Raw genomic sequence first — 22,164 nt, 5'->3', positions numbered from 1 at the left:
ATGGCACCTGCCTTACGCATGGTTTCCCCGGTTCGCCTACATAGGCCGGTGCGGGTTATTCCACCTCCCCGCACTGGTCGGGCGACCGGGAGCATTCAACCAGGTAAGGTTGGGCAGGCTCAATGCTCAAGAGTGCCAGTACGCCTCCACGGTCCGGTATTTCCGGCGCCACCTCCCCGCCCCAGCCTAGTACCTACAGTGCCTATACTACGCACTAGGCTACCAGTGCGTCTCCAGAGCCCTGTACACACTGTATCTTCTCCCCCTACTAATCCTGATGTGCTTGTCCTCAGCCCGGTGTCACCAGTGCCGGTACCTCGCATCAGGTATAGAGTGGGCTTTGAGAGTACAGTGTGCCCTGTCCCTGCTCCCCGCACTAGTAGGAAGGTGCTTATCCTTAGCCCGGTGCCTCCAGTTCCGGCACCACGCACCAGGTCTACAGTGCGCCGTATCCGGCCAGAGCCATCCGTCTCCCCAGCGCCATCTGAGCCATCCGTCTCCCCAGCGCCATCTGAGCCATCCGTCTCCCCAGCGCCATCTGAGCCATCCGTCTCCCCAGCGCCATCTGAGCCATCCGTCTCCCCAGCGCCGTCTGAGCCATCCGTCTCCCCAGCCTCGTCTGAGCCATCCGTCTCCCCAGCGCCGTCTGAGCCATCCGTCTCCCCAGCGCCGTCTGAGCCATCCGTCTGCCATGAGCCTGCAAAGCCGCCCGTCTGCCATGAGCCTGCAAAGCCGCCCGTCTGCCATGAGCCTGCAAAGCCGCCCGCCAGACAGGAGCCGCTAGAGCCGCCCGCCAGACAGGAGCCGCTAGAGCCGCCCGCCAGACAGGAGCCGCTAGAGCCGCCCGCCAGACAGGATCTGCCAGAGCCGCCAACCAGACAGGATCTGCCAGAGCCGCCAACCAGACAGGATCTGCCAGAGCCGCCAACCAGACAGGATCTGCCAGAGCCGCCAACCAGACAGGATCTGCCAGAGCCGCCAACCAGACAGGATCTGCCAGAGCCGCCAGCGAGCCATGAGCAGCCAGAGCCGCCAGCGAGCCATGAGCGTCGAGAGCCGTCAGCCCGCCATGAGCGTCGAGAGCCGTCAGCCCGCCATGAGCGTCGAGAGCCGTCAGCCCGCCATGAGCGTCGAGAGCCGTCAGCCCGCCATGAGCGTCGAGAGCCGTCAGCCCGCCATGAGCGTCGACAGCCGTCAGCCCGCCATGAGCGTCGAGAGCCGTCAGCCCGCCATGAGCGTCGAGAGCCGTCAGCCTGCCATGAGCGTCCAGAGCCGTTCAGTCAGGATCTGCCAGAGTCCCTCAGCCGGGACCTGCCCCTTGTCCCGGTGCTGCCCCTTGTCCCGGTGCTGCCCCTTGTCCCGGTGCTGCCCCTTGTCCCGGTGCTGCCCCTTGTCCCGGTGCTGCCCCTTGTCCCGGTGCTGCCCCTTGTCCCGGTGCTGCCCCTTGTCCCGGTGCTGCCCCTTGTCCCGGTGCTGCCCCTTGTCCCGGTGCTGGCCGTTCATTTAGGGGATGTTAGTTTTAGGGTGGTCATTGGGAGGGGAAGACAGAAGCGGGGAGTGACTATGGTGGTGTGGGGACAGCGTCCAGAGCCGGAGCCACCACCGTGGTCAACTGCCCACCCAGACCCTCCCCTGGACTTTGTGCTGGTGCGCCCGGCGTTCGCACCTTGAGGGGGGGGTTCTGTAACGGTCCTGACCTGTTTTATGTTGTTTTTGTATGTGTTTAGGTCAGGGCATGTGTTTTGGGTGGGCAGTCTATGTTATCTGTTTCTATGTTGGTTGTGGTTGCCTGGTATGGCTCTTAATTAGAGGCAGGTGTTTTGCGTTCTCCTCTAATTAAGAGTCATATTTAGGTAGGGTGTTCTCACTGTTTGTTTGTGGGTGATTGTCTCCTGTGTCGTCGTATGTATGTACCATACGGGACTGTTTGGCTGTTCGTTTATTTTGATGTCGTCTGTTTCCTGTCCGTGAGTTTACGTTTAGTTATGTAAGTTTATGTTCAGGTTTCGTCAACGTCGTTTTCTTGTTTTGTATTTTTGAAAGTGTTTTGTTTTTTCGTGTTGCCATCATAGTTTTTTCAAATAAAGAGATGGCCTATTTCCCTACTGCTGCATTTTGGTCTGATGATCCTTCTCTCCTCTCCTCGTCCGAGGATGAGGAGAGAGACAGCCCTTACAATGGGAGCCAAATTGGATGTTCAAAAATGTCTTACTTAAACCTAGTAAATTGGATTCAAGTATAGTTAACATGAACACATTTTTCATTATATTTTAGACACATTTTGTGAATGTTGTACTCAGAGATAACACGCTATTTGATAGTTGTTTTGGAATCTCTTTGGTAATTCACCAACTTTGTGTGAGAAATCTGACATTTTGTACATACTGCCTCATCTCTCTCACTGCTTGTAAACATTTTCCTTATTTATACTAGAACACATTTTGTACAGTTTGTTAGAGGAGAAAGGTTTTGTTATTTGGTTAGTTTGCTAGTAAGCTGGTTAGTCACTTGGCTACTTCGTCTTCCTGTGACAGAGATGCTCAAGTAACTCTTGTTTTTTATTAATTGGAAATATATGTTTTGTTTCCTTTCTTTCTTGGTTTTACTCTTTGAATTTGAACATGTCAATTTTCTTTTTTAATACAAAAATCATGTTTTTAATGGTTGTATTCCAAAACAGTTCCAAGAATACAATGGGGGAAAAAGACACAAGTCAATTACATAAGTACCAAGTTTATTTTAGTGTTGAGCAAATTGTATTATGTTTGTTCAAAATAAATGTTTCATGTGGTAAGCAAAGTGTTTGATACCCATGAAAAAGGTGCAAGCTCCTTTCTCTTTAGGTTATCATAGTAATACCCAAACATAATTGTATTGACCAAGCCTTGACATTGTAATAATGCTACTGCATTCAAAATGCCATACATTGACCTCTCAGTTAAGTCACAATAGAACTTGTAACTGATAAAACAATATTCTGATCTAATATGATCGTTCATTACACTTCTTCCCTTTTGATTTAAAGTGATTCTGTATGTATCTGGGTATGTATATGTGTAGCTAAAAGCTACTCCTACAAGATACAGAGCCTTCACGTCCATATAGAAACCACTCTAACCACATTGTAGTCTCAAACTTTATCTTGCCATACCTGGAACCTTAGGAATATATATATAGCATCATCTATAAAGATTGACAAAATAACTGACAATAAAATAAACTCTAGCGAACATATATGAAGATACTCTGTCGTATCAAAACTACAATTATGAAAATTAAACTCAACCCTGCTGAGTTCCAAAGACTTCCTGAATCCACATGATACATGTAGTTTAGGAAAACAAGAAAGAGATATATTTACAGAAAGATTGCATGCTTTGAAAGAGACCGTGTCAGTGGTAACTTGTTTTATTTTCTTTGGGCTGAGTTGACGACAGACAAGAACTGTAAATCTGTTTTCCTGAAGACTAGAGAGATCAATACGCTAAAACAACCACTATACGGGTGTCGGCTAGTGCGGATCGGAGATCATCAAACCCCTAGGGGGCCAGAACATAATTACAAAGCATTTGTAGACTGCAAATTGAATGCAAGAAGCCCAAACAGCTATATTTGACTAAACATAATCATTTCAAACCTTGCTTCAGTAAGATTTGTATATTATCACATATACATTGAGTGTACAAAACATTAAGGACACCTGTACTTTCCCTGACAAAGACTGACCAGGTGAATCCAGGTGAAAGCTATGATCTCTTATTGATATCACTTGTTAAATCCACTTCAATCAGTGTCGATGAAGGGGAGGAGATGGGTTAAAGAAGGATTTTTTTGCCTTGAGACAATTGAGGCATTGATTGTGTATGTGTGCCATTCAGAGAGTGAATGGGAAAGACAAAAAATGTAAGTGCCTTTGAACGGGGTATGGTAGCAGGTGCCAGGCACACCGGTTTGTGTCAAGAACTGCAACGCTGCTGGGTTTTTTACACTCAACAGTTTCCTGTGTGTATCAAGAATGGTCCACCACCCAAAGGACATCCAGCCAACTTGACACAACTGTGGGAAGCATTGGAGTCAGCATGGGCCAGCATCCTTTTTGGAATGGTTTTGACACCTTGTTGAGTCAATGCCCTGACAAATCGAGGCTGTTCTGAAGGTGTTGTTAATGTTTGGTATACTCAGTGTATCGCTCTATTATGTGTGGGAATACTTTGGAAAAGTTTTCCAAAATTAAAATGTTGGTGTTTTTACAGCCTATGTCAAAAAAGAAATGAAAAAGAACATTTGCTCAGTAAACTTGGGGGGCCAAATACAATCCCCAGCGGACCATCAGTTTGGGAACCCTGCCCTAGTCAGTATTAGCCGAGGGCTCTATTCAATCGCTCTATTCAATCCGTATTGCGGAAGTTCAGCTTTGGCGTAGACTGCATTCACAATAAATGTTGCATATGTCAGCTCAATCGAAAATTACTTAAACATTTATATTGCACAATCTGTTACGCTTCAGCGATACAGATTGAAAAGAGCGCCTTAATGCTGTTTATCTTTATTTGATTTCGTAAACAAAATGAGAACCTAGAACCGAATCTTGTGTGCTCGCTCCCCAGCTACTCAATTTAATGGTAAACAGTCTGTCACGACATGAGACTCTTTTATTGATCACAGAAGAGCCAGGGTCGTTTGAGAAGAAGACGGAAATGAAATAAGCTCTTAAGTTCTAAGGTTGAGGGAGATTGGGCTGAGTGTAGATGAGAAACAGACAGATTGAGCGACAGACGGGTAGACAAATAGATAGAAGAATTAGTCGCGGCTCCCTCCAAAACACGAAAGTAGGAAGCTGAACAGGTATATAATGTCCAGGTAGAGGTTCAGGGTGGCAAAGACGTACTCCTCTGGACTCATAGTGTAGCGCTTGTTGCCTATCAGCAGCTGGGTGTCAAACGCAAGGAACTAAGAGAAAGAGAGAGACAGTGAGGGAGAAAGAGAGAGAGAGCGATGGAGGACACAGTGAGAGAGAGAGAGAGAGAGAGAGAGAGAAAAGGGTTTTATTGTCACATACACCATTTTGCTACAGACTGTAACCCAATGATTAGGGCCAGGAGTTTGTCCTGACCACGTAACCTTGACCAGAAAAAACTCTTGGCCCCACCAATGATGAATGTGTGTTGAATATTTGCCACTCACCAGAGTGAAGAGGATAGCTCCTATCACAGCGTAGATGGCTTGTAACCAGGGAACCTGGGGGGGTAAGAATGTTATCGAACAGCGCTAAGAAGATACAGGCCACTAATTTAGGAAAGACACTGGGGCTCTTCCAGATCATCTATGAGATTAAGTGAAAACCCTTCAGCTAATCCTTCTTATTCATGCTAGTATGCTACCCACCCAAATAGGGTGAGCGAGGGCCAAAAGCCTTACCGTCACTCTATATATAAACTCACTGTCAGAGTCACAACTATTCTTATTGCGGTCTGGAAAGGTATGCACAGCCATTACACCATCAAGATCTAGTTCTGCTTATGTACAGTGTCAACTCTAATGGAAGCTGATGGAAGCTAAGCAGACAAGACAGGCTACTTACATATCCAAAAGGGATGACGATGGAGAGTATGATGCAACAGTACAGCATGACCATGGTCAGGACAAACAGGACTCCCTGGTAAGAGGTGAAGTCAATCTACAGTAGGAAACAAGGGAGAAGGAATAATGGTGTGTTGTTCAAATGCACTCATGATCAATCAATTGGATTGTGCCATGGTTTAATTTCTTCAAAAGAAAACAATGTTATGAAGATGGGGTCATTTTTGTCACCTTGGTCTGGAAGCTGAAGATGGTGACAGACATACACACCACAGCAGTGATGCCCAGACACAGGACCACAGACTTGGTGTTGTAGAAGCTGGAGAGAGAGAGTAGAGAGACACATTGATTCATCCATCAATTAGTTCTAAAGAAATAAAGCAATAACACTTGCTTGTCTTTTCCTACTTGCACTGACTTTGCTGATAACTACTTTCACGAGGAAAAATGTAACTACTATGACTGTGATCTGTGGTTGTCTCACCTAGATGTAGCTATCTATAGATGAATGCACTAACTAAGTTAGTCTGGATAAAAGTTTCTGCTAAATGACTAAAATGTCAAATGTAGTCATCCTACCCATCCATGTAGATGTTGATAGATGTGTTAATTCATTCTTATCTTCATACATAATTTATTTCAACATATGTTTCTAATTGGGCCAGGAGTTTGACCAGTTCATGTGACCTGGCCAGGAAAAACTCCTAGCCCCACCTATGTCAACATCTGAGTCCCCCAACCAACTCTACCCACACATGAAACACATGAGTTAGTCATTTACCTGGACACAAAGCCCATCATGCAGGCCAGGCTGAGAGTCTGAGAGCAGGAGAGAGGAAGGCATGCAAACAGAACCGAGATAGGTAGAGAGCAATGAGTCAATGAGGTACACAGACAGACGGACGGGCAGGGAGAGTATTGGGTACATGCTATTCTCTTAAATTGCTCTAATATTTATTCCTCACTATACTCACAAAGAGAGACAGCAGAATGAGGTTCCAGGGAAACTGCCTCCTGTTAGAGAGATAAAGAGAATTCAGGTTGGTAAATTCACTCTATAATATTGCATGTTATCATTCTACCATCATTGTATGACTACCATTTACTATGGATGATCACAACCATAATCTATGAAGGATGTTAGAAATACCGTATTATCGTGTTATATCTGCTTAATACCTGTGTAAAGTGTTGGTGTTCATGCATATTAAAACTACATTTAACTATTTGATTTAATGAATATCCCATCTGCTTTTTGACGTGACAGTCAAGATGTGACGTAGTTGCTGTGTACTACCCAGATTGTAATTTTCATAGGAGGGAAACTATTACCTAATTTGTTCACCACAGCAGTTCAGTGCAATGTAGGTGGCCAAGAACATCATGCTGTCGAAAAGCAAAAAGAAACCAGTTCATTATTAACACAATTACATGGCTGAATCCCAAATAACCCCCTCCCCCTCACCCCTTCATTTGCACGTTCACGCACGCCTCCGCCATATGCACAAGTGTCCCAAAACTGAGGGAGTGAAAATTATGGAGGGTGTAGGGGCTAATTGAGTCATTCCACAGAATGAGTGTCTTTTGCATCCCTTTGATATTTTAAGTTGAAATTGTGTACTAATATTGAAGTACTAATTTTGAAAGCCTATTATATTAAATTAATTGCCCTTTAATATAGACAACATGGGGAATTAAATCAATCAGATTTTTATATGAATAAAAACTTGCTGAAGTGCCAAAATACGTAATTTTGACATGTCCCTCTGTGACTTCAAGGAAAATGTTTACCCGCTTCATTTAAATCCAAACTTTCTCCTGTTTTCACCATAATTGTAAAGCTCTAGTTATTTTGTTTATTTGGCAAAGTAATTTCTGAAGATTATTATTTAATGTGGTGTCATGATCGTTGTCTGGGTGGAAATGACCGGACCAAGGTGCAGCGTGGTAAGCGTACATGTCTTTTTTTTAATGAATGTCGCCAACAAAAAACAAGAAACAACAAAAACGAACGTGAAGCTGACTAGGGCTATACAGGCCACTAACACAGACAACTACCCACAACTAAGTTGGAAAAACAGGCTGCCTAAGTATGATTCCCAATCAGAGACAATGATAGACAGCTGTCCCTGATTGAGAACCATACCCGGCCTAAACATAGAAACAGAAAACAGAAATAAAGAAACTAGAATGGCCACCCTAGTCACACCCTGGCCTGACAAAAATAGAGAATAAAAGCCTCTCTATGGCCAGGGCGTGACATGTGGTTAGTGAATCATTTACGTCTATCCTCATTTTAAAATACACCCTGTTACTTGAGCTGAACTCTCATTTTAATATGGTGAAACTATTCCCTTTAAAAAAAAATGTTTGTAAAAACATGTGAGCTGGTTCATCTCTTTTTACCCATTTGGTGGTGTTTTGTGGTGAAAAACTGAACGGGTTGAGCTTAACATGTCAACCCTGTTACGCATAGATAGACAGGCTAGAAATGTTTTAACAATAAATAACAACACACAACAAACTCCCATTCCCTCTATCACAAGGGGATTAATGGCTCATTTATGAAATCTTCAACCCTGTTACGGTCAACCCTGTTGTTTTATTTGACACTTAATAGGCACTTATTATAGTATTTTTTGTATTTAACCCTTATGAGATGGGAAAACTTTGTTTTTTTATTAAGTTAAACATATGACAGAATGTTAAAATTAGGTTTAAAAAAATGTTGTTAACCAAGTTACACTTCTCAGAAGACACTGACTTGGTGGAACAACCCAATTAGACCCTCCTATAGCCACTTCCACCGAGTCAGCTATGCTGCCGGTTTCAGAGCAAAGTGGTATCACATATAACGCATCGCATTATTTTGGCGTTTGAGCAATTTAACACAAAATAATGGAGAGGCGTGCCTAATTCTGAGTCACCTGTATTTGTTTGTCAGATTTTGAGGCTTGGTACATGTAACATATGAAATACCACCCAAATTAAATATTTAACTGCTACTGAGGTAAAATGAGGTAAAGTCTTGTTAAATGACAGGGGGAACTTTCTCATTTGTATTTCGTGCTTGTTTTATTATTTAAATGTGGAACATGAATTGCATCATTCAAGTCTCGAGTGTGTTCCGAAATTGATGGGTTTATTTGATCCCCTTGCCACTCTTGAAGTCACCATATGAGATCCGCCAGCAACACGTGACAACAGAGGGCCCTGCGAGCGAGTTGATAGGGGCAAGGGGCTAGGGGCTGGTTTGGGAGTCACCATCTGATGAAAAGTGAGGGCATGTCAATCAAGATGTTTGTTGTCACTTACTAGGAGCACATGTACAGGTGGGGGTGTGCCTGAATGTAAAACCTCACTGGTGCACTGTGGAGAGATGAGAGATTGTTACACTATGTTGAGTACACACACACACACACACACACACACTCATTTTGGATATATTTACAATGTAATGGATATGATACATACCAGAATGTGAAGAGCGCAACAATGGCCACAGTCACAAAGAGTTGGATCATCAGGATGGCATAGACCTATAACAATACAGAGAGGAGGAATAAGAGGGGATGGCCAAGATACACCCTCAGTATACTATACTGCATGCTGGACCATGCATGGGTGACATGCTTAAAGAAGTCACTGTAGCTCAGTTACAGTAATATTATTATCTGGATCGTATTTATTTGGGCACACAGTGGAAAAACGTTTTGCAACGGAAAACGAAAACGAGTGTTTCTAATTGGACGAGTATTTCTTCTAAGTCCAGGTTGTCCCTCTCTGTTTCAGTACCTTTCTGATGAAGATCCTCCTGACGGCCTGGTCGTCCCAGGAGAACTGGGTTTGCATCTCCTCATAGTCTGACAGGGAGGGAAGACAGAGGGTTAAACATCTTGTTAAAACAGCAGATGTGTGTAAGGATTCACCTCTAACCTCTGGTTACATCACACGCTGCAATGTTCGTTGCTGCCCATCTATCTTTGTTCTATAGTAAGGTGTGTGTGTGTGTGTGTGTGCGTGCGTGTGTGTGCGTGCGTGTGTGTGCAACCGGATGTAGAAGAAGAGCACTACATAATGTAGCCATAAAGGTGCCCATTGTTAAAGGGGATGAGATATTCCTGTGTAACTGACTAGTTGAGATACAAAGACGTTTTGATATTACCTGCAGTAGCCTCTTCATAGCTGGGTGGGTACTCTTTGCCTGTCTTTGGAGACACCTGAATATATGGTGAGAGACACAAATGGTCAGAGATACCAGTCGTTAGAAGTAGTATCAAACTGAAAGACACTTTTAATAAACACTTTAACAAAACTTCAGAAAACACTTCACCCTTACAGGGCCGGCTCGCTCTTAACACGGATCACATTGTGCATGTAGAGCCCCCGATCGCTAGTGGCCCCACAATTTAATAACATTTATGGAAAACACTTAGGCTATGGATGAAAGTTTGAATAGTAAAATACACAAAGTGTAAATGTGATATTTAGTAGTGCATAAGCAGGTTTCCTCTTGTTATGTCAGTCACTGAGTGACATAGCCATGAAGCATGGCTTTAAATGGACTAATGTCCTCTTAAGTCATGTTTTGTGTCCATATAAAAAACAACTTTCGCAAGAGGTGGGGGGGCACCCAACCAAATCTCAATGGGGCCCGCAAAAGGCTAGAGCCGGCCCTGCACTCTTATAGCATAAAACTCACTTCATCCAACTCAACTTCTTTCAACTCAACTTCCTTTTGCTGCTATAAGACAAAATGGCCAGGTGAATGATAACAGTTTAAGTTTAACAAACAATTTATGAACTTGCTATATTGTATTCTATGATTCTATTCATGCATTCAACTCCTCATGATCCACTGAAAATCCAGATAGGCTACATGTAGAGGCCTGTATCAGTGTAAACAAGCCTCCATGTTTCATCAGTGTTTAGGATAGGATAAGGATTAGGATACTCTTAGTAGGCAGCCATCTTAGTTTTGCCGACTTATGCTGCATTCGTAACCAAGTGGGAGGTGGGAATTGACCAATTTTGATGTCACAAATACCAGTTGGATGCATTCACATGCTTTAAACTCGTTCACAAATGTTGATTGGCTACAAGCTGCGTAAACCATAAACTAAAAGTACAGTTGTCATGCTTGTAATTTTTTTTATAGTTTTCAAAAACCATATTAATAGATTGCTTTTTATAAATAATGTTTTGTCGTTGCATTTAACTGCTGAAAATGCTGTTATCGCAGTCATTTCCTTAGTTGGTGATGTCAGAGGTCAGCATGTGGGAGAAGTGAGAGCTCAAGATGATAGACGAGTTTCCCACTAGTAATTACCAGTTGGAGGGTTATTCAAGTGGATTTTTCTCAGTTGTATGTGGTAAATTCCCAGTTGGTTATGAACATAGCAATAGATGGTGCGTTCCTCTGCCCAGGCGTTGCTGACGCATGCCAGATCTTACAATGACTGGATAGGTATTTAACATATAAGCTAACCACATATTATGTTATAACAATCTGGTGCCTGGCGGCACAGTCGATGACGTGGCATGCAACCATTGGTTGACCCATGTAACGTCTGAGCAGGGGAACGCGTGTACAGTGAATGAGTATAACATTATAGAAAGATAAATATTTGTCCATCTCTCTTTCTCAGTTTTTTTGATTATAGTTTATGATGATATGCACGGTATATCACAGAGAGAAAACCACAAATAATGTCTGGAATTGGAAATTCAGAACAGCAACCAATTTCTGCTCACCTCAGCTTTGAAGCACTAATTTGGTAAGAGAAAAAGAAATCTTTACCTTTCCCTTGGTCATGTTTGTGTCTTTTTTTTAATCCCTTTAGCGTTGACTTTCTGTTGTTTACGGTGTTGTTGTTGTCCTTGTTCTTATGATGTCATTCAAAGGTTTGTCAACATCAGTAGTAGATTTCCTTCTATATGATAAAGCTCCCTTTTTGTCCTTTTCTTTTTGTGTCTCTTACGTCTTTTTTCTGTTATTGTCTTTTAGGTTTCCCTCAGTTGTGATACAGTAGAAGAGAGAGATTGAAGTTGTTCTTACAGTGGCTGTGCTGAATCTGTCTCCACTGTGCAGATTACAACCAACCAAGCCCTATATAGAGCACTATTAGGAGGTTAATCCCTTTCCAACCCTGATCCCGTTTCCCCCCATATCTCTGCTCTAATGAGGCCGTTCGAGCAACATCCAGGTAAGGTTCCAGCATTGGGACGTGCAGGAATGTACCACTGCCTTAACCCAAAAAGGGGTGGTTGATATCTTTGAAGTAACGGGGGGGGGGGTAACATATCTGAATTACATGTGTGTTATGTAGCATACTGACCCCGATGGCAGAATTACAGTAGTAGGAAGGGGGCCTCTGCCAGTCAAACCCATCCCACACATCATCCAAATCTATTTTAATAATACACTTTATAAACCTTTTATAAAACCATCAATAATATCCACCTCTTTGTCTCTCTGTCTGTCTGGCCCTCTCCTCCCCCTGATTCTCTCTTCCTCAATCTAGACCAGCAGTCCCCAAACAATTCCACAATTCCGTGAATGATAGTCCTCAAGATCCATTAGAAACATTATTTCAGATAACTTATTTTCTAATCAATCATGTATTTTTCAAAAAATGAATTTCAAATAATACGATAAATAGATAGGAAAAACCCAGCTGTTGTGAAACAGTGACATCATGTCTTTGTGTAAGACTAGTTTAGTAACAGCCAGGTAGGATTAATGAGATAGAGGTTAAGAACATTATGTTCCTGAGACGACCCACACATAGAATCATAATGGGATTTACCTGAAACAGTCATACCACAACAACCTTTGATCGTGTGCTGTAACATTCATTAAGATCCTTTTCTAGAACCTATTGTCTTATGTAACCTCTAGTGTCTCTATTCCACTGCCATCACACAGTATCTACATGGAAAACACAAGTCAACAACAGTATGGTTATTGTGAGAAACTCCTATCTGCTTTCCTTGTGGCTCAGGTATGACATAGCTTGACTGAAACTAGTAAATCAGACAAGGCTCTCGTTTCTCACAGTTATGCCTGTATCTGGTTATCTATCCTTGGTTGCATTCACAGTGCTTTATTTCTTGAGCAATCATAAGAGCCATACCACCAGCCTATTTACAAATGCTGAAGTATTCAAACATATCCATGACACACAACATAACAATTGTTTATGAAGTCAAATATGTTGACCCACACACATTATCATAATAAGATTTAACAGAGCCAGAGGGAGTGGTTTGAAAGAATATATACTCTACTCTAATCTACTCTAGTAGCACTGTCTGGAACAGGACTGCCAGTACAACCTGGATATCCCTGATGGAAAACAGTGATTGGATTCCTGATTGAACTGTCCTGTTAGTAAGTGTGAAGGGCACAGCCTAGAGTTTAGACAGTACATTTCTACTTCCACATCCCATGCCTATAGAGGGCAGCAGAAACCGGGTCAGGTGCTGAGAGTGCCAGCAGGCTTGAGAATGATCGGCAGGTGATTGCAGATTGAGATGGGGCTTGAGTAGCTTATGTTATGTTATGTTATGTTATATTATGTTATGGCATGCCTTTTTGTTTATATTTTTATTTTATTTTGATCACCAACAATTGAACATCTATGAACTGCTTAGGATTGCTGACTACAGAGCCTGGAAAGAGCTCACCCTGGTATTTAAGCTCTCTTTTTAGACACATGTAACCAAAACCACTTTTGTGTAATAAATCAGACTGATACCAATTCTTGGTGTACAGTCTGAAACAAAGCACTGCAAAAACTAGTAAAGTTTTCTTACAAGCCAGAATGTTGGATAATATTACATTTGAACTTACCGGTTGTTTGTGCGGTTGGTCCTTCAGCTGGTCAAAATTTGAAAAAAAATATCCACAGGAAAACATTTTTACCCAACTTTTTTGAGTGCTGGTACTGCCGTTGGGATTTCCTGGCACATGCCCAAAGGAATGTAAACACCTGCAAGACTTCCGTTAGTACAGTGCCTTCGTAAAGTATTCAGAGCCCTTCCCTTTTTTCACATGTTGTTACGTTACAGCCTTATTCTAAAATGCATTGAATGATTTTCTCATCCATCTACACACAATACTCCATAACACCAAAGCGTAAACAGGTTTTTTACATTTTTTGAATCAACAGAAATACCTTATAGCTATGAGACTCGAAATTGTGCTCAGGTGCATCTTGTTTCCATTGGTCATCCTTGAGATGTTTCTACAACTTGATTGGAGTCCACCTGTGGTAAATTCAATTGATTGGACATGATTTGGAAAGGCACACACCTGTCTATATATGGTCCCACAGTTGACAGTGCATGTCAGTGCAAAAAGAAAGCCATGAGGTCAAAGGAATTGTCCGTAGAGCGCCGAGACAGGATTGTGTCGAGGCACAGATCTGGGGAAGGGTACCAAAAAATGTCTGCAGCATTGAAGGTCCCCAAGAACACAGCGGACTCCATCATTCTCAAATGGAAGAAGTTTGGAACCTCCAAGACTCTTCTTAGAGCTGGCCCCCCGGCCAAACTGAGCAATCGGGGGAGTAGGGCCTTGGTCAGGGATGTGACCAAGAACCCGATGGTCATTCTGACAGAGCTTCAATGTTCCTCTATGGAGATGGGAGAACCTTCCAGATGGACAACCATCTCTGCAGCACTCCACCAATCAGGCCTTTATGGTAGAGTGGCCAGACGGAAGCCACTCTTCAGTAAAAGGCACATGACAGCCTGCTTGGAGTTTACCGAAAGGCACATAAAGGACTCTCAGACCATGAGAAACCAGATTCTCTGGTCTGAAGGAACCAAGATTCAACTCTTTAGTCTGAATGCCAAGCATCACGTCTGGAGGAAACCTGGCACCATCCCTACGGTGAAGCATGGTGGTGGCAGCATCATGCTGTGGGGATGTTTTTCAGCGGCAGGGACTGGGAGTCTAGTTCAGATTGAGTAAAAGATGAAGGGAGCCAAGTACAGAGAAATCCTGGGGCAAAGGTTCACCTTCCAACAGGACAACCAACCTAAGCACACAGGCAAGACAACGCAAGAGTGGCTTCGGGACAGATCTCTGAATGTCCTTGAGTGGCCCAGACTTGAACGCGATCGAACATCTCTGGAGAGACCTGAAAATAGCTGTGCACCGAGGCTCCCCATCCAACCTGACAGAGCTTGAGAGGATCTGCAGAGAAGAATGGGAGAAACTCCTCAAATACAGGTGTGCCGAGCTTGTGGTGTCATACCCAAGAAGACTCAAGATTGTAATCACTGCCAAAGGTGCTTCAACAAAGTACTGAGTGAAAGGTCTGAATACTTATGTAAATGTAATTTTTCCGGTTTTTTTTAAAATAAGTTTGCAAACATTTCTGAAAACCTGTTTTTGCTTTGTCATTATGGGATATTGCGTGCAGATTGATGAGGGCAAAAAAAACATTTAATCAATTTTAGAATAAGGCTGTAACGTAACAAAATGTGGAAAAAGTCTAGGGGTCTGAATACTTTCCGAAAGCACTGTATGCATGTATCGGGTGCATGTACTTCCGTCTTGTGCACTGCCTTAGCTGATGAGCGAACAAGTATTGATTGCCACACACAGAGACCCACATTTTGAAGTCGATTTAATAATACTTTCCTGTGGATATTTTGTCTGAAATTTTGACCCGACTAAAAACCAACCCCTTGCACAAATGGAAGAGAAGGTACATACAATGTAACTATCTTCACTTATGCTTACTTACTTCCACCTTATATGCACACATTCAGACAGGTCAAGGAACATTTTGTCAGGCCTAAAACCCCTAGACATAGTGAGAACTAGCCCAAGATGTACTCTTAAGGATCCTACCATTACTAGTTCAGGTCCAAGGACCTTATATGTTCTTTTCAGAGGTAGACTGGCTCTGGCAGCCAAAACAGCCAAATACTTAATCTAAACGTGAATCGATTCTCAATTGCAGTACTGCTACTGAAACATAACGCCTTTTATTTTCCTATCACAACAAATAATTTCACAAATGCAAAAATATACACTTAATGTACACTGTTAACCGTTTTTATCACAGTTGCAGCCGATAGTACTTTTCAGTGACAACACATTTCTGGCAGCCTTCTCCCTTTACACACTGGTGTTTGGAGCATGCTAGATACCTAATTGGTACAGGTGGTCCCTCTGTCTCCGTCTGTCTTCCATAAACACACGTTGTAACATGGAGATATGGCCATCTGGGAACACTAACCATAACCCTAACCTTTTGATTTTTGAAAATAAATTCTTGCTGATATCTTACTGGTTAAATTGATACACACTTTTTTATAGGGTTAGGGTTAGTTATCCCACACGGCCATAATACATATTATGTCCACGTTACATCGCTTGTTTACGGAAGACAGACGGAAAACATAGGCGGCCACCTGTGCTAATTAGCTATCTAACTAGCATCGGCATTTTAGTTCACATGGAGCCAAATGTGGGCGAATGTAACCGCTGAAAACCCTACATATGGAGAAGAAAAGGGAGAAGAAGGGTTTTCAAGAGGACCTAAATCCTAACCTTAAAGGGGCGTTCTGCAGTTGAAACAATACCAAAATGTTTACCCCGCCTCTGTTTTGGTAAAAAGCTGAGGAATGGACCTGGAGAAATGTAACCACTCTTAAATTTGTAGACAGAGCTATTAATGCATGGACAAAATTATAGTTTTATACATTTACAATGTTTACAAACATTGGCATAAAACATGAGGCATTAATAAGTAATATTCCTCAAGAATCAATGAGTATGTAATCAATTTCCAAGTCCAAAGATGGATTTAGCATCTGCGGATTGCCCTTTTAATCATTAAGGGGGAAACACTAAACGGACTTTAGATCAGCACCCAGCAGCAATCCTACTCCAATCGAGTCAGCAGCTTGCTGTGTCATGCTCATTATGGCCGGTAGGTGGTGACAGTGTACCATCTGTAAAGTTATGGTCATAGATGTCAAACGTTCTATATCGATGGTTATGGTGTCATACTCTGCTGTATGGTTCTTTATCAGCTCATTACTGTAAGAATACACAAAACCCTGATGGGAAATGGTATTCTCTGTTAAAGAGGTCAATTTGATCATTGAAATATCTAGAGACTTTTGCAAGATGGATACCTATAGTTATTTTCTGTTGAGGTTGAAACATTAAAACATTTAAACATTTATTTCACCTTTATTTAACCAGGTATGCTAGTTGAGAACAAGTTCACATTTACAACTGTGTATTGGCCAAGATAAAGCAAAGCAGTGCGACAAAAATAACAACACAGTTACACATAAAACAAACGCACAGTCAATAACACAAAATATAATAAAAATTGAAAAATCTATGTACAGTGTGTGCAAATGTAGAAGAGTAGGGAGGTAGGCAATAAATAGCATTAACACTGGAGTGATAGATGTGCAGATGGTGATGTGCAAGTAGAGATACTGGGGTGCAAAAGAGCAAGAAGATAGATAACAATATGGGGATGAGGTAGTTGGGTGGGCTATTTACAGATTGGCTGTGTACAGGTACAGTGATCGGTAAGCTGCTCTGACAGCTAATGCTTAAAGTTCGAGAGGGAGATGTAAGACTCCAGCTTCAGAGATTTTTACAATTCTTGACCATGACCATGACATTGCTGGGCCATATTTAGTGTAGTTGTCCAACTTTATGTGTCTGTCTGTCTGTCTGTCTGTCTGTCTGTCTGTCTGTCTGTCTGTCTGTCTGTCTGTCTGTCTGAGTCCCTCTGTTGTTATGTCAACTGCTTGTTTCTCTTTTACTGTGCAAAGAGCAGATAAAGGGGGATTCATAAAATATGAATAGCTACTGCAGTGGATATTTACCATAGAGTGGGATCGACTACATTGGTTCATAATTGATGCACAATTTACTTTTCGTAGTTTAGTCATTCACAGTATTGTTTTTCTTACTTGATAAACTTCAGTTCTAGAATTACATCATTCATATGTCATGTAGTCTGTGACGCACTTGCTATCTCTTCAGCTGTAATCATCCACTAGGTGGCGCATGAAGACCTGTTTTCGTGCCGTGTGTTCTAGACAGTGCAGTGTTCTACACTGTACATTCTGTTCCCAAAGCTTGGCGCTATTTATACCTTTCAAATCTGCTCTCTCTAGCTGAAAAACATTTAGGAGGTTTTGGCTTCCTTGCTTCACAAACTGCAGTATTTTAGGGTAAAATCAGGTAAAGAAGCCATCAATCTGGTGCCAGAGTGAATATGTAGCTTCACTGACAGCTGGCTGGTAATTCTATGCAAACATTTTCAAAAATAAAACTGCTATAAAGTACTTTTATTCATATCTGTCTGATGTGAAAGCACTACATTATTTTTCAGGAACGGGATCAATGACTTCCATAAACCCTGGAATGCAAATGCTATCTATTGGCCAATGAGAGGTTTGAAGCCACTGTTGTGTTGGCCACATTGGCACTCCCCAGAAGAAGCAGTCCTCCACAGGAATTAATCAAATTTCAATTCAAATAAAACATATATATATACATATTTAAGTATTTTTGTAGTTGTAGTGAAGACATTAGTACTTTACAAATAATTATAATTGAAGGAAAATTATTTTATATTCTTTTTTATGTGTACGTCACATAATATCAATTAAAACCATGCATTAAGGTATCTGTAATAGAATAATATATTAAACTTGTCAAACACAAATGTAGACATTAACAAATGCATTTTATAGCTTCCAAAATATGTTTTACAATGGTGAGTGAGTACCAAGATCGAGGCGAGTATGTATACAGTACTGTTCAAAAGTTTAGACACACCTACTCATTCAAGGGTTTATCTTTATTTTCACTATTTTCTACATTGTAGAATGATAGTGAAGACATCAAAACTATGAAATAACACATATGGAATCCTGTAGTAACCAAAAAAGTGTATACCAAATCAAAATATATTTTATATTTGATATTCTTCAAAGTAGCCACCCTTTGCCTTGATGACAGCGTTGCACACTCTTGCCATTCTCTCAACCAGCTTCATGAGGTAGACACCTGGAATGCGTTTCAATTAGGTGTGCCTTGTTAAAAGTTATTTTGTGGAATTTCTTTCCTTCTCAATGTGTTTGAGCCAATCAGTTGTGTTGTGACAAGGTAGGGGTGGTATATGGAAGATAGCCCTATTTGGTAAAAGACCAAGTCCGTATTATGGCAAGAACAGCTCAAATAAAAAAAGAGAAACGACAGTTCATCATTACTTTAAGACATGAATGTCAGTCAATCAGGAACATTTTATGGACTTTGAAAGTTTCTTCAAGTGCAGTCGCAAAACAATCAAGCGCTATGAGGAAACTGGCTCTCATGGGTACCGCCACAGGAAAGGAAGACCCAGAGTTACCTCTGCTGTAGAGGATACAATGCTTCACAGAGTTCAAGTAACAGACACATCTCAACATCAACTGTTCAGAGGAGACTGAGTGTATCAGGCCTTCATGGTCAAATTGCTGGAAAGAAACCCCTACTAAAAGACACCAATAAGAAGAAGAGACTTGTTTGTGCCAAGAAACACGAGCAATGGACATTAGACTGGTGTAAATTTGTCCTTTGGTCTGATGAGTCCGAATATGAGATTTTTGGTTCCAACTGCCGTGTCTTCGTGAGACGCAGAGTATGTGAATGAATGATCTCCGCATGTATGGTTCCCACCGTGAAGCATGAAGGAGGAGGTGTGATGGTGTTTTGCTGGTGACACTGTCTGTGATTTATTTAGAATTCAAGGCACACAACCAGCATGGCTATCACAGCATTCTCAAGCGATACGCCATCCCATCTGTTGTGCGCTTAGATGGACTATCATTTGTTTTTCAACAGGACAATGACCCAACACACCTCCAGGCTGTGTAAGGGCTATGTGACCAAGAAGGAGAGCGATGGAGTGCTGCATCAGATGACCTGGCCTCCACAATCACCTGACCTCTCATTCTCCGTGGCCGGTGTGAGTAAGACATTTAAACGTGTTAAACCAGACGGCATCCCTAGCCGCGTCCTCAGAGCATGCGCAGACCAGCTGGCTGGTGTGTTTACGGACATATTCAATCTCTCCCTATCCCAGTCTGCTGTCCCCACATGCTACAAGAGGGCCACCGTTGTTCCTGTGCCCAAGAAGGCAAAGGTAAATTAAGTAAATTACTATTGCCCCATAGCACTCACTTCTGTCATCATGAACTGCTTTGAGAGACTAGTCAAGGATCATATCACCTCCACCTTACCTGTCACCCTAGACCCACTTCAATTTTCTTAGAATTGGTCCACAGACGATACATTCTCCATCACACTGCACATTGCCCCATCCCATCTGGACAAGAGGAATACCTATGTAAGAATGCTGTTCATTGACTATAGCTCAGCATTCAACACCATAGTACCCTCCAAGCACGAGTCCCTGGTTATCAACCCCGCCCTGTGCAATTGGGTCCTGGACTTCCTGACCAGGTGGTGAAGGTAGGAAACGACATCTCTACTTCGCTGATCCTCAACACTGGAGCTCCACAAGGGTGCGTGCTCAGCCACCTCCTGTACTCCCTGATCACCCATGACTGCGAGGCCACACACGCCTCCAACTCAATCATCAAGTTTGCAGATGACACAACAGTAGTGGGCTTGATTACCAACAACGATGAGACAGCCTACAGGGAGGAGGTGAGGGCACTCGGAGTGTGGTGTCAGGAAATCAACCTCTCACTCAACGTTAACAAAACAAAGGAAATGATCGTGGACTTCAGGAAACAGCAGAGGGAGCACCGATCTATCCACATCGAAGGGGCAGCAGTAGAGAAGGTGGGAAGTTTAAAGTTCCTTGGCGTACACATCGCAGACAAACTGAAATGGTTCACCCATACAGACATTGTGGTGAAATTTGGCTTGTCACCTAAAACCTTCCCAAACTTTTACAGATGCACAATCGAGAGCATCCTGTCGGGCTGTATCACCGCCTGGTACGGCAACTGCTCCGCCCACAACCGTAAGGCTCTCCAGAGGGTAGTGAGGTCTGCACAACGCATCACCGGGGGCAAACTACCTGCCCTCCAGGACAACCTACACCACCCGATGTCACAGGAAGGCCATAAAGATCATCAAGGACAACAACCACCCGAGCCACTGCCTGTTCACCCCGCTATCATCTAGAAGGCGAGGTCAGTACAGGTGCATCAAAGCAGGGACCGAGAGACTGAAAAACAGCTTCCATCTCAAGGCCATCAGACTGTTAAACAGCCACCACTAACATTTAGCGGCCGCTGCCAACATACTGACTCAACTCCAGCCAGTTTCTCCCATTCTACTCTGCACATCCTCTCAAGCTCTGTCAGGTTGGATGGGGAGTGTTGCTGCACAGCTATTTTCAGGTCTCTCCAGAGATGTTCGATCGGGTTTCCTCCAGACATGATGTTTGTCATTCAGGCGAAATAGTTCAATCTTGGTTTCATCAGACCAGAGAATCTTGTTTCTTATGGTTTGAGTCTTTAGATGCCTTTTGACAAACTTCGAGCAGGCTGTCATGTGTCTTTTACTGAGGAGTGGATTGCTGCCACCACCTGTTCTCGGGGGGTGATGAGAGGTGTTGGGTTTGCGCCAGACATAGCATTTTCCTTGATGGACAAAAAAGCTCAATTTTAGTCTCATCTGACCAGAGTACCTTCTTTCATATGTTTGGGGAGTCTCCAAAATACGTTTTGGCGAAGACCAAACGTGTTTGCTTATTCTTTTCTTTAAGCAATGTATTTTCTCTGGCCACTCTTCCGTAAAGCCCAGCTCTGTGGAGTGTACATCTTAAAGTGGTCCTATGGACAGATACTCCAATCTCCGCTGTTGAGCTTTGCAGCTCCTTCAGGGTTATCTTTGGTCTCTTTATTGCATCTGATTAATGCCCTCCTTGCCTGGTCCATGAGTTTTGGTGGGCAGCCCTCTCTTGGCAGGTTTGTTGCGGTGCCCAGGTCTTTCAATTTTTAATAACGGATTTAATGGTGCTCTGTGGGATGTTCAAAGTTTTGGATATTGTTTTAGAACCCAACCCTGGTCTGTACTTCTGCACAACTTTGTCCCTGACCTGTTTGGCGAGCTCCTTGGTCTTCATGGTGCCCCTTGCTTAGTGGTGTTGCAGACTCTGGGGCCTTTCAGAACAGGTGTATATATATATATATATATATATACTGAGATCATGTGACAAATCATGTGACACTTAGATTGCACACAGGTGGACTTTATTTAACTAATTGTGTGACTTCTGAAGGTAATTGGTTTAACCAGATCTTATTTAGGGGCTTCATAGCAAAGGGGGTGAATACATATGCACGTACCACTTTTCCGTTTACAAGTAATTTTTAAAATTTCACTTCACCAATTTGGACTATTTTGTGTACGGCCATTACATGAAATCCAAATAAAAATACATTTAAATTACAGGTTGTAATGCAACAAAATAGGAAAAATGCCAATGGGGATGAATACTTTTGTAAGGCACTGTATTTTGTGGGTCCTCAAATGTTAGATGAGCTCTGAATGCTCACTGTATC

The 22,164-nt window shown here is 42.6% G+C and overlaps 2 protein-coding genes across 4 annotated transcripts in view; one reads left to right on the top strand and one right to left on the bottom strand.

Annotated features, from left to right (window-relative positions):
• LOC129815435 (RNA-binding motif, single-stranded-interacting protein 2-like) overlaps window positions 1–6,816 on the top strand; it is a 97,707-nt gene extending 90,891 nt beyond the window's left edge. For 2 of the 3 annotated variants that reach the window (XM_055869272.1, XM_055869271.1), the window contains exon 15: window positions 294–6,816. Coding sequence is in view for 1 of the 3 variants with exons in the window: in XM_055869270.1 (XP_055725245.1) it covers window positions 294–1,671 (1,378 nt within the window). In the remaining 2 variants the exon portion in view is untranslated. The remainder of the gene's footprint in view (window positions 1–293) is intronic. The other variant, XM_055869270.1, reaches the window with a different exon arrangement.
• faim2b (Fas apoptotic inhibitory molecule 2b) lies at window positions 4,792–11,716 on the bottom strand. The gene is made up of 12 exons (XM_055869273.1): window positions 11,381–11,716; window positions 9,746–9,800; window positions 9,376–9,443; window positions 9,055–9,119; window positions 8,896–8,949; window positions 6,913–6,966; window positions 6,555–6,594; window positions 6,362–6,399; window positions 5,812–5,899; window positions 5,582–5,677; window positions 5,185–5,238; window positions 4,792–4,950 (listed from the first exon to the last, which is right to left on the bottom strand). Exons 1-12 carry the CDS (start codon window positions 11,393–11,395, stop codon window positions 4,801–4,803), a joined length of 777 nt encoding a protein of 258 aa, XP_055725248.1. The 5' UTR covers window positions 11,396–11,716; the 3' UTR covers window positions 4,792–4,800.
• Window positions 11,717–22,164: the final 10,448 nt, after the last annotated feature.

The sequence above is a fragment of the Salvelinus fontinalis genome, chromosome 18, assembly GCF_029448725.1.
Source record: "Salvelinus fontinalis isolate EN_2023a chromosome 18, ASM2944872v1, whole genome shotgun sequence".
NCBI lineage: Eukaryota > Metazoa > Chordata > Actinopteri > Salmoniformes > Salmonidae > Salvelinus > Salvelinus fontinalis.
The sequence above is the reverse complement of the archived record's forward strand: the minus strand, read 5'-3'. Positions and strand labels throughout refer to the sequence as shown.

What these genes read in the sequence shown, in the direction of transcription:
- faim2b (XM_055869273.1), bottom strand. An exon ending in CACCTGTACATGTGCTCCTA is followed by an intron (nt 6,967 to 8,895) that starts GTAAGTGACAAC and finishes GCTTTTCGACAG; the next exon opens with CATGATGTTCTTGGCCACCT. An exon ending in TGCTGTGGTGAACAAATTAG is followed by an intron (nt 6,595 to 6,912) that starts GTAATAGTTTCC and finishes TCTCTCTAACAG; the next exon opens with GAGGCAGTTTCCCTGGAACC.